The following is a 12,325-nucleotide window of genomic DNA, read 5'->3' as shown; positions in this document are numbered from 1 at the left end:
TAATCATATTTTTTTATGTTATCATGTAATTTATAAAGGAAAATTTCAAATATTGCTAATGTTGACGCTTAAATATTAACATTAATGTTTTATTAAAAATCGAAGTAGATCAATAAACCAAATATTGAAAATATTTAAACAGGTGTAGAACAGACGTCCAGTTAAAAATTACTGATATCATCATCATACAAAGTTCAGTTTTTCGATGAGTCTCACTGAATAATCTGAAGAAAAATGTTGTGTGTTTTCATACTGTTCTGTTTACTTGCTGGTGTTTTAGCTCAGGATAAAAAAACTGGACAGTTTCCTGTAGTAAAATCTACCAAATTTGACTTACACAATGTTAGTACACAGAAAAAAAAATTAACTTTATTAAAAAAAAAAAAATTCTTGAACCAAGAAAATAATCTTGAATAAAGATAAAAAATTCTTGAATCAAGAAAAAATTTATTTTGACCAAGAAGAATTTCTTAGTTTAAGAATTTTTCTATTCAAATCAAGAAGAAGAAGTTCTTCAAAATTATTCACTTGATTCAAATAAATTTTTTTTTCTGTGTATTTATCTTTAATTTAAAATCACTGGATAGAACTTAATAATTTTAATTATTGGCGTAAAATCTTTATAGTTTGTCGGAGATTGGTACGAGTACAAACGCAGCCGAAATATCGTCTAGAAGATTTGAAATGTGTTAGAATATCATTGACTGAGTCTCAATCAAATAAATTTGAGCTGAAATTTAAATTCCTCATAACAAGGTTACTTTTGGAACTTTTAAAATTCATTTTTCATTATCAAAATATGTTTTTTCTGACCAAAATTCAATTTTTCAATCCAGTACCGGTCAAGATTCTACACTGACAGCCGATGTCAATGTAAGTGATAAAAAAACGGGTTTCACAGTTGATCTTCCGATAGTCGGACAGACATACAAACCCGTTACTATTCTTACAGTAGACAGTAATTTTGTTGTAGTATACGCTTGTGAACATCGCGGCTCTAGCCGGTGAGCATTTTACTAAAGTTTACTATTTTTGCATTGCAAGAAACTGATTTTTTAACTTTCTTATAGCATTGAAAAGGCTATGTTAATAGTCCTCCCTTTCCAAACCTTCGCGAAGCCTCGATCAGAGGATTCAGCAAGCGTTTACCGATCATGGGCTTGAAATGTCGCAAATGAACACCACCGATCTTAAAGATTGCAGCAAGATTTATTCAAACGACGACGTCCAACTTCCAAAAACGTCCAACGTCCAACATCCAAACGACGTCGAACCACAAAAAGGTGTATACAAAATGGTCAATAAATTTTATGCGGATAGGTAAGTTTTTGCTTTTCTTTTTAGAGTTATTATTGATTATTTGCTAAATTTTTATTGTGTTTGGAATAATTAATTTTTGATGTAGCATGAACTCAACTTTGACGACGTTTGCCGACTTGTACGTAAATGATGACAACATATATTTTACTAACACCATTCCGCTTATCGGACGAATCAACACCCATTTTCGAGTTCGTTCTTTAGACAAGGAACATGCCGTAGTGTGGTCTTGCGAAGATCGCGGATCTCAACAGTAAGTGTTTCATTTATTAATTAAACACGTTTGGAAAATTTGAAAAATTAAGTGATTATTTGATACGCTTTTCAGTATCGAATCCGGTTGGGTGTTCACGGCGACTCCAAGAACTCCTTCAGCGGACTTTGAAGAAAAAATACGGAGATCTTTTACTAAATTTGGACTTCAAGTCCCGGAAATGCACACACACAATTTAGAGGAGTGTCGTAAGATTTTTGCAACCTACTAATTTCAAATTTTTATTTTATAAAGTTGTATAAACTGTAATAAAATATTTATTAAAGATTGTTAAAACACAGCTTTATGTTTTATTCAAAAATGAGAATTTGAAAAATTTTAAATAATGCAAATAGTCCTGTTTTAGTTTGTAAGTCATGTTTTAGTTTTGGAACAGAAATTTCCGTGTATTCAATTTCAGAAAAAAAAATAAATTTGCCAAATTCAAACAGAAAAAAATAATATAAATCTTTATAAACATTGGTTTAGTTAATCAAGAATATCTGCAATGAATCAGCAAATACTGATGTCATTCACTGCCATTAATTAATGATTCAATCAATTTATAAATACTTCAATAGATGATTTAAGAATATAAGTTATCCAAATTTAAGTAGGTGGTATTAAAGCATAAAGTTTAGTCTTTTGATAAATTTAAACAAAATGTTGTATTTCTACATTGGTTGAATGATTGAATGTGTGATAAAAGCGACGCGTAAAAATAAAAATTTTGTCATTGGCAACGAACTTGGTATAAAAGTATGTTATCAAGCGAATTTTAATGTTCCGCGAAATATTAACATTGACGTCTCGTCAGAATCCGTTAAATCAATAAAGCAATCAGTCCAAAGAAACTCAATCAGGTGTAGAAAATGAGGTATATATTTGTTAAGTCAATGCAACGAGATCAGTCTTGTGATAAGTTTTGAGAAAGGAACGCTATAAATATGTTCAGTGTTTCCATATTGTTTTGTTTAATCGCTAGTGTTTTAGCTCAGAGTGCAGATCAAGGATCTTTTGGATCTTCTCAATCTCATAAGCCTCATAAAACTCCTTCCAACCACCAGCCTCCTAAACTTTCTTCCTCCAGCCTTCAAACTTCTGAAATTCCTTCTTCTTCGAGCGTTAAACCTAAAACTTCTTCCTCCAACATTAAGTCTTCTAAACCTTTGTCATCCAATATTGAACCTTCTTTCTTCAATATTAAACCTCCTGATCCTTCTTCCTCCAACATTAAGCCTACTAAACCTTTATCATCCAACGTTAAGCCTTCTAAATCTATTTCCGCCAACATTAAGCCTTCTGAACCTTTATCATCTAACATTAAACCTTCTGTACCTACTTCTTCCAACATTAAGCCTTCTGAACCTTTATCATCTCACATTAAACCTCCTGATCCTTCTTCCTCCAGTATTAAACCTTCTGAACCTTCTTCCTCCAATATCAAACCTCCAAATCCTTCTTCCTCCAACATTAAACCTTCTCAACCTATTTCCTCCAACATTAAATCTTCTGAACCTTTATCATCCAACATTGAACCTTCTTCCTTTAATATTAAACCTCCTGATCTTTCTTCCTCCAACATTAAGCATACTAAACCTTTATCATCCAAAGTTAAACCTTCTGAACCTTCTTCCTCCAATATTAAACCTCCTGACCCTTTTTTCTCCAACGTTAAATCCTCTGTATCTAATTCCTCCAACATTAAGCCTTCTGAACCTTTATCATCTAACATTAAACCTTCTGTACCTACTTCTTCCAACATTAAGCCTTCTGAACCTTTATCATCTCACATTAAACCTCCTGATCCTTCTTCCTCCAGTATTAAACCTTCTGAACCTTCTCCCTTCAATATCAAACCTCCAAATCCTTCTTCCTCCAACATTAAACCTTCTCAACCTATTTCCTCCAACATTAAATCTTCTGAACCTTTATCATCCAACATTGAACCTTCTTCCTTTAATATTAAACCTCCTGATCTTTCTTCCTCCAACATTAAGCATACTAAACCTTTATCATCCAAAGTTAAACCTTTTAAACCTTCTTCCTCCAATATTAAACCTCCTGATCCTTTTTTCTCCAACGTTAAATCCTCTGTATCTAATTCCTCCAACATTAAGCCTTCTGAACCTTTATCATCCAACATTAAATCTCCTGATCCTTCTTCGTCCAGAATTAAACCTTCTGATCTTTCTTTTCCCAGCAGCAAACCTTCCCCACCTACTTTCTCCAGCATCCAACCTCCCAAAAATACTTCCTCCAGCCAGCACCATTCTAAATCTCCTTCCTCTGGCCATCAACCTTCTAAAACTTCTAAATGTCCTTTCGTACGTTCTTCACCGTACAATTTATCAGCGGTAAGTGATATTAAACATTTTTTTTCATCAAATTAAGCTTTTTGTGTTCAATTAATCCATTTAATCACTTAAATAGATGTGTGGAGAATGGTATCTGTACGAAAGTAGTCTCAATGTGCGAAGCAAAGACGAAAGATGCATAAAAGTAAAGTTAGAAGAATATCCCGTTGGTAAATTCAAACTCATCAGTAAATCTTATATATCTAGGTAATTTTGAGCTTTATTTTCATTATTTACTTCCAACTAATTCTCATTGTTAATCTAGCATCAGCACAACTTCTACAGTTGTCACTGACGTAATTGTTAAAAACAAGGATAATGGAGTTCTTGCAAGTCATGTTCCGCTTTTTGGTTCTATATACAAGCCTGTAACTTTACTCACAGTAGAAAGAGACCATGTTATATTATATTCTTGCCAAATACGCGGAAATAAACGGTTAGTATGTTTCTCAGTGATGCGACAAGTGTCGAGTTTGTTGAAAGAAAATGATCTCATTTTTGAACATGTTTTGCAGTGTCGAATCTGCGTGGGTGTTTATCAAGTACGCTTCAAGCCCTCCAATTTGGCTCGACGACAAAGTAGAAAACGCCTTTTTAGATCATAATCTTAAAATGCCTAATATGAATTCGAGCGATTACGAAGAATGTCTTGATGTGTTTTCAAGTTACCAATTTGATCCTGCTCCGACGCCGGAAACCATGACAATATCTTGTTTCTTAAATATTACATGTCTCGCCAAAAAGTGGAGGGAATTTGTGAATTTATTAATGCCTTATAGTTAGAATTTCAAAAATACAATCTTTGTCGAATTATTTATGTATAGTTGATAGAAATTAGCTAAAATAAATTAATGTAATGCTTTAATGTTCGTCAATAATAATTTTTTATATTTTAAATCCAACTTTTAAGTTTTGTTATTTTAAATTGATAATAATTTAATAATAGAATTTTTTGATAACGCTATTGCGATGTTAATCATTTCATATTGCATCATGTCACGCATTAAGTCGTCACTTGTTAAGTCAAGCAATTTTGAAATACTTGAACAGGTGAGAAGAAAGCGTTATCATGTGTATTACTGAAATCATCTGTCAGAGATAGATGATTCATTTAAAAAAACATTTTCAAGAAAGATGTTAGGTGGCTCAGTATTCTTCTGTTTAGTCGATCTCAATTCTTTGCAGTAAAATTTTGGTTCAACTATTTTGCAGATTATTGGAGAATGGTTTGAATAAAAATTCAGATATGGTGTCAGAAATATCAACAAAGTATGTCTTATACTACAGAGGAATGAAGATGTTGATAAAGTTCTCCAACTCCCCAGTTATAAAAAATGACGCAAAGTTTACGGCAACAGCTATACATAACTAGTTTACGTAAAATTAACGTCATCTTTTCATAAACTTCAAGTGAACCTTTCGATCAATTCCAGCAGTAGATTTGCGTCAACTTGATGAGTAAGTTAAAGTCAAGTTCTCTAAAACTGTTGCAAATGCAAAAGTTGACGCGAAGTTTACGTCAACCATTGAAAATTAACTAGTTGATTGTCTACTCGTGCTAACTGGATCATTATTAAAATTTATTGAGAGAAATATTTTTTAAGTACATTAATCATTTTCTTTATCGACACACTAAAAAATGTTGCGTTATTTTATCTACAAATTGTGTGAATTTTTTTTTAAAATCCATAAAATTTTTTTTGTCGTTCACTTTATAAGATATAAGATAGTATAATTGAAGTCTATCAAGCTAGCATGGACTCGTACATCATACATTGACTTATTATTCAAGTAACAAAATTTATTTGTGGTGCTAAATTTGTTGCTCCATTTAGAATATTGTTGCTTGTTTCTATTCCGAAAAATGAATAATTGTGGAATATTTAGTTATCAAAATTTATCTTTTTAAAGCAGCCTCATTATATTCACAATAATCCAAGTCACAGTATTTTCGATTCATGCTGTAATGCGACTCGCGATAAGTTTATGTTTATTAAAAGAAAAAATAAATGCTGAGCTGTTTAGTCATAATATATCGAGTTGAGTAGAGAGAAGTTGAAGGCTCGTCATAAAATTTCTTTACTTTATATATGAGCATTGCTTAGCGAAGTTGTATGGACATACAGTACTTTTGTAGTGTTTATGTGATTGCACACAAACTAACTACCACCATGAATCCTTAGTCATGTGTGATACATCAGCGAATCAGCATCAGTATATTAATCAGTTGACGAGAGTAAGTCGCTTGAATACACTCGAAATTTGTTATTTAAATTCTATTTTTTGTGTTACAAAAATCAAAAATAAAAATGTTACAGTTTAGTTTGTTTTTGAGAATTTTGTGTCTCAGTTTGGTGCAAGGTGAAATGTACCGGCTAGATCCGGAAATAGAAACGAGTTCTGTTTCAAATTGTCAAGAAATTGTTGCAAGCGATCACGATAACACAGCTCTGGATTTATCTCAAGCGGGAATAGTGCGTTTAAAAAAAAATTTTATTACCAGTTCTACTATAACTCACATCTATTTGAATGACAATAATATTTGGAAGGTAGAAGGCGGTGCTTTCGATGGATTACCAAATTTAGTGCACGTAGATTTGACTGGTAATTTAATTAATTTCAGTGAGTTGATTTTCGGCGATAAAATTGAAACGCTGATTTTGGACCAAGCAATCAGGAATGACGAGCATAGTTTTGCTATTTTCGATTCAAATCACGAAAGCTGTCAAGCTAGCACTTTCAGAGAACGAAATTCGAGCAGTTCTAATGTTATTGAGCTTACAAGTGACTCGAAATTTGAAAATTTGGAAGAGTTGCACCTGAGAAAAAACAACATCGAATCGATAGTGCTAAAAAATGCCGATTATTTGGGTAAAATAATGCCGAAAATAATCCGTCTCTATTTGAATGACAACAAACTTACGTCGCTAGATTTTGCAAAATCTTTTCCGCCATCTTTGACACAATTATACTTGAACAAGAACAAAATATCGGAGTTCAAAAGCAGTTCTTTGTTCAACTTACAATTTTTGACCGTAGATGGGAATAACATTAAAAATTTGTGCGGTGGTTATCAATACTGTGTAGGAATGTCATTGCAAGGTGCAGAGAATTTGCAAATTTTTTCGGTTTCAAACAACGGGCTTGAAGAAATTGAAGCGGATGCGTTCAAGGATTTGAATAGTTTACAGTTTTTGAATATATCTCACAACAACATTATCAAAATTATGAAGCACACTTTTGATGATTTGGAGGCTTTGATTCAACTAAATCTCAATCACAACAAACTGATGAATTTTCCCGATATCTGTGGGCTCAAAAATTTGAAAATTCTGTCTCTACAGTCCAACAAAATCAAGGCAATAGGAAAAATGAGCTTTTGCGGGGTTTCAAATATTATCAAACTCAATCTGAGTAATAATTTGATCAGTGAATTAGATGCGGAAGCATTCAACAGTTTAATTGCTCTCAAGGAATTGGATCTTTCAGGAAACAAGCTTGAAGCTCTACCCGATGATTGGATTTCTTCGAAATTAAATTTACAATACTTGTATTTGAACGATAATTTTTTCAAAAGTGTCGCGAGTTTGTCGATATCTCAAAACACAGTTCTTGAGTTTTTATTCATCGGCGGGAATCCCTTCAAGTCGATAAATCTCAAAGATTTTCCGGGAAATACTACAGTGGATATCGGACGTATAGGGGCGGGAAAATCGTCTTCATCTATTCCGAGGTCATTATTTCGTTTATCATTTTGCTTTTCATTTTCATTTATATATTTTAATTTTTATATTTATGCTGCTATTTCATTATAATGCCCTCTGTAACAATTACTATTATTTTGATAGCTTTTTATCTTCTTATTAATTATTGTACTTGCATTTATTTTTTTTTATATTCATTTTATTATTATAACTATTATTATATTATAGTCGTTTTTTGTAAACTTTGTATAATTAAGTGTTGAAATAAAAATTTATAATTTTTATGATAAAATAAATAAAGAAAATGATTCATTAATTAATTAATTTGGAAGATATTACATTGATAAAAAAATTGACTTATCTTAAAAAAATTTTTTAAATTAGATATTTTTCTTAATTTAATTTGAGTAAATTGTTTTATGATTTGAAAATCTTCTGTTTTATTCAAGACAATATAAGTTAATTTTTTTATCAATGAATTATTTAAAAATATATTTTATTATTTTTTTTGTCGCTATTTTTCTTTAAATTGTAATTTATATTTCTAGAAAATTATTTACCAACCAAATTATAATCAATAACTATTACTCAATTATTTTTTGACAAATGTGTAAAATAAATTAATTATTTTTTAATTTATTATTAAAATCACTACAATAAAGAATGGAATTACTTCACGAAAAAATAATGAAGCTTAAAAAACGGTAAGTATTATTCAACAATCTCAAAATCTTATAATCTTGATTAAAAGTGTTCTAAAAAAATATTTATTATATAAATTTTAATCAGCAAAAACTTCTCACAAATTTAGACTTCGATACGTTTAATATTACATAAGATCCAATATCGCTTGCTACATCGACAATCTAATTAACACAAAACAACACTATACTCTTCTCAAGATACTCTAAAATCTTATCGGTGCTATCTATCCAAGTTATATTGAAGAAAACAAATCGCATGTATTATATAAACCCAATCGTTCTTCACTAGCTTAATTTGTACAATAACTTCTCTACGATCAGTCGCAAATTATTCAAACCAAATATTGTAAATCTTTAAAAATGGCAACGCGTTGGGTAGTTTTGTTTCTGTGCTGTGTCATAGTTCGCAGCGAAGTACAATCGCAAAACCGTTTGGCCGATTGGACAATATTAGACCTATCACAATCCGGTCTGAAGCACTTGAAAAACTATTTCGTGAACAGTTCTTTTCTTGAGCATGTTAATTTAATGGGTAATGATCTCGTTGAAATTGAGAGTAAAGCATTCAAGGGACTGCCACATTTGGTCCATTTGAATTTGTCGCATAATAAAATTCCGTTTGGAAAATTCGATTTTGCTTATCAATCAGCTCTAGAAATTTTAGTCTTGGACCATGGATTCGCGTATTCCAACTGGGAGAACGACAACAAAATCCAGCTTAGCAGGTCGATAATATTCCCGAAATTGAAGAATTTATATTTGCGCGGAAATCATATTATTAACTTTATACTATTGAGTGACGTGGTGGCATTAAGTGAAGTTATGCCGAACATTGCGCATCTTTATCTCAGCGAAAATTCACTCAGCTCACTGAATTTCTTGGATAAAATTCCGCAGACTTTGACACATTTGTATTTAGACAATAACAGAATTTCACACTTTGGAAGTTCCAACAAAAACAACATTAAAGTTCTGTCGATTGACAAAAATGGTTTCACACTATTATCCGATACAAAGGCGATTAACGGAGGACTGTGTTTGAAAAATTTCGTTAAATTGGAAGAATTGTCTGTTTCCAATTCGGAAATTTCCAGGATTTCACTTCACGCTTTTGATGATTCGCAAAATCTGCGGTACCTTAATTTGAGTTACAATCAAATCTCAGATTTTTTGAACAATACGTTTATTAGTTTGAAGAACTTGACGACTTTGGACCTGGACCATAACCTGTTGAGAGTTGTACCTAACATTTGCGCTCTCAAAAAATTGCAAGTTCTGTCTCTTTCTTCTAACAAAATATCTTTCTTGAGCTCGAGTAGCTTCTGCGGATTACCTAATTTGAAGAAACTTATCCTCAGTAACAACGGCTTGAGAACAATTGGCTCTGACTCATTCAACAGTATGTTCGCTTTGGAGAAATTGGACCTTTCGAAGAACATGCTTACGGCTTTGCCTCAAAACTGGATCCCGGCTAAAATGAATTTACAGTATTTGTACGTCAATGATAACAAGTTTGTTGAGTTTTCGAATTTATCGTTAGATTCAGCGAAGAATTTGAAGTATGTTAATATTGAACATAATCAAATAAAATTAATTTACATTAAATCTTTAAAATCTTTGCCAGAAAATGCAACTTTAGAAATGGCTTAGTATTTTTTTTACAATTGTAATTATAATTATATTCATGTAAATTTATAACTGTAAATTTCGAAGATATAAAAATATTAAAGTGATATTATTATTTATTTATTTATTTATTATTTATTATTTAATTTCAATGCCAAGACAGTATAGCCAGATGGCAAAAGTATACAAAAAGAGTTACAATAAAAGTACACGTATGACTAATGAAAATATAAAATTTCAAAAATATTAGATATATTTAATAAATTTGATAAATTTTTTTTCCTAAAATTCTTATTCCTGAAAAAAATATGTATGAATAATTTTTTAGGCATACTTTCTATTTTTGGACACTAAGTAGAAATAAAAATTGATATATTTTTTCTTGTTTTTAAATACGTTAAACATATAAATTTTATATTTTTTGTGGGGGTGTAAAAAAATAAATAATCTAATTTGTGAGAGTAGAAATGATAAAGAATCAAATATAATAATTTAACTCTTTTACTATCAATTTAAATTCTGAGAAAAATGATATGATACGACATTATTATACGAAGGGCTAGACGATATCTTTATCGACACCGACGTGGGTTGATACCAACTCGATAAATATTTTTCTTCATTTATAAAAGGACTGCTGTCAAGATATCAATATCAAAATATATATATCTATTATCATAATTTTTTTATATTTTTCCCCATAACCGGGACGTTAATGTTATTCTAAGCGAAAAAATCTCCGACAGATTGCGGTATCTGGTTATAAAAAGCTTTCAAATCGCCGTTTTTTATTCAGTTTGCGAAAAAACTCGCGATCCGTGCACACACAGTACAGTACTTTACTTTCACACTATAAAATTCAAAAATGCTCTTGACATTTTTACTTCTTTGTATTTCGTGTTGTGTAACAGCGGAACTGCAATGGCCGGAAAACGAAAGCAGCAACGAATCGAAAACAGTATTGGACCTGTCGAACACCGGAGTAATGCGATTAAGAAAATCTTTTGTCAACAGCTCGCTAATAACACACCTCTATTTGACGGACAACAACATTTGGAAAATAGACGAGGGAGCCTTTGATTACCTGCCGAACTTGGTTTACCTCAATTTAACCGGGAATTTAATTCCTCTGGAAGAATTGAATTTCGGCGGGGAATCCTCTATCGAAACGTTGATTTTGGACCGCGCTATAAATCAGCACAATAATTTGGAGTACTACGGTTCGAATGATGATTGCAGCAGAGTCAGAAATTACAGAGACCAGAGTCCTAATGTCCAGAACCTTTTCACGCTGTCAATTTCAGTGAAGCTGCCCAAATTAAAAAAACTCTACCTCCGTCAAAATAATATCCAGTCGATCGATTTACAAATGGTCCCGCCGCTTACTGAAATCATGCCGAACGTTACTCACATGTACCTCTCCGAAAACAGCATTGATTCGATCCGTTTCGTCAACTATCTTCCGGCAACGCTTACCCATTTATTCTTGGACTACAATTCAGTAACAAATTTCGAGGTGGAATCTCTGAAAAATTTGAAAACTTTGACGCTAGATGGGAATCAAATCGAAAGATTGTGCAACAGCTACGAATACTGTCTAGGATTGACACTCAAAACTGCCGTGAATTTGGAAAATCTCTCAGTTTCAAGAAGTGGTCTTCAAGAAATCGAATCAGACGCTTTTGACAACTTGCAAAATTTGAAAAAACTTGATGTTTCTGGAAACCAGCTTCACAAAATAGTAAAACATACATTTGATAACTTGACAAATTTAACAACATTGAAGCTGGATGATAATGAGCTTGTAACTCTGCCAGACATTTGCAGCCTGAAAAATTTGGAACATCTCTCGGTGGCGAATAATAAAATCCGGGCAATAAGTAAATCGACTTTTTGTGGCCTGTCAAAGTTGAAGGTGCTAAATTTTAGTGGGAATGCTTTGCAGGAGATTTCGGTTGGAGCGTTTGATGAGTTGGTGGCTTTGGAAGAACTGGATCTTTCCAAAAATGCGTTTGTTTCTTTGCCAGATGAGTGGCTGTCCCCGGAGCTGAGTCTAAGGAGATTACATTTGAATAACAATATGTTTAAGAGTCTAGCAAGCTTGTCTTTGAGCAAAAGCAAGAATTTGCAGTACATCAACATTGGTGATAACCCGCTGACTTTGATAGATATCAAAATTTTGACGACTTTGCCGGAAAATTCGACCATAGATATTGGGAAAATTGCTAGTGTTCCGATTGGATCTCCTTCTTATTGTAAAACTTGTCAGATTAATTGTCCTAGTTTTTATGGCTAATATTTGGCTTAATAAGAATTTAAATCAGAAAACTCTTTATTGTTTATGAAACTTTTGTAATTTTA

General features: G+C 32.0%; 4 protein-coding genes across 4 annotated transcripts in view; all 4 read left to right on the top strand.

Annotated features, from left to right (window-relative positions):
- Nucleotides 1-12,325, top strand: part of LOC123272239 — a 16,462-nt gene extending 4,137 nt beyond the window's left edge. Inside the window, exons 4-13 of the mRNA XM_044738939.1 lie at nucleotides 1,094-1,320; nucleotides 1,406-1,573; nucleotides 1,649-1,782; nucleotides 2,567-3,930; nucleotides 4,007-4,137; nucleotides 4,196-4,366; nucleotides 4,446-4,686; nucleotides 6,210-7,743; nucleotides 8,718-9,897; nucleotides 10,823-12,325. Of these exons, the coding sequence (XP_044594874.1) occupies nucleotides 1,094-1,320; nucleotides 1,406-1,573; nucleotides 1,649-1,782; nucleotides 2,567-3,930; nucleotides 4,007-4,137; nucleotides 4,196-4,366; nucleotides 4,446-4,686; nucleotides 6,210-7,743; nucleotides 8,718-9,897; nucleotides 10,823-12,260 (6,588 nt within the window). The 3' untranslated portion in view covers nucleotides 12,261-12,325. The remainder of the gene's footprint in view (nucleotides 1-1,093; nucleotides 1,321-1,405; nucleotides 1,574-1,648; nucleotides 1,783-2,566; nucleotides 3,931-4,006; nucleotides 4,138-4,195; nucleotides 4,367-4,445; nucleotides 4,687-6,209; nucleotides 7,744-8,717; nucleotides 9,898-10,822) is intronic.
- LOC123265251 lies at nucleotides 109-1,871 on the top strand. Its single transcript, XM_044728935.1, has 6 exons — nucleotides 109-342; nucleotides 627-756; nucleotides 837-1,004; nucleotides 1,071-1,320; nucleotides 1,406-1,573; nucleotides 1,649-1,871. Exons 4-6 carry the CDS (start codon nucleotides 1,166-1,168, stop codon nucleotides 1,803-1,805), a joined length of 480 nt encoding a protein of 159 aa, XP_044584870.1. The 5' UTR covers nucleotides 109-342; nucleotides 627-756; nucleotides 837-1,004; nucleotides 1,071-1,165; the 3' UTR covers nucleotides 1,806-1,871.
- LOC123265126 (adhesive plaque matrix protein-like) lies at nucleotides 2,267-4,728 on the top strand. Its single transcript, XM_044728777.1, has 5 exons — nucleotides 2,267-2,681; nucleotides 2,970-3,930; nucleotides 4,007-4,137; nucleotides 4,196-4,366; nucleotides 4,446-4,728. Exons 1-5 carry the CDS (start codon nucleotides 2,521-2,523, stop codon nucleotides 4,711-4,713), a joined length of 1,692 nt encoding a protein of 563 aa, XP_044584712.1. The 5' UTR covers nucleotides 2,267-2,520; the 3' UTR covers nucleotides 4,714-4,728.
- LOC123265159 (leucine-rich repeat-containing protein let-4-like) lies at nucleotides 8,412-10,003 on the top strand. Its single transcript, XM_044728822.1, has one exon. It carries the CDS (start codon nucleotides 8,699-8,701, stop codon nucleotides 9,986-9,988), a length of 1,290 nt encoding a protein of 429 aa, XP_044584757.1. The 5' UTR covers nucleotides 8,412-8,698; the 3' UTR covers nucleotides 9,989-10,003.

The sequence above is a fragment of the Cotesia glomerata genome, linkage group LG1 (assembly GCF_020080835.1).
Source record: "Cotesia glomerata isolate CgM1 linkage group LG1, MPM_Cglom_v2.3, whole genome shotgun sequence".
Lineage (NCBI taxonomy): Eukaryota > Metazoa > Arthropoda > Insecta > Hymenoptera > Braconidae > Cotesia > Cotesia glomerata.
This window is presented reverse-complemented; position numbering and strand designations above follow the sequence as displayed.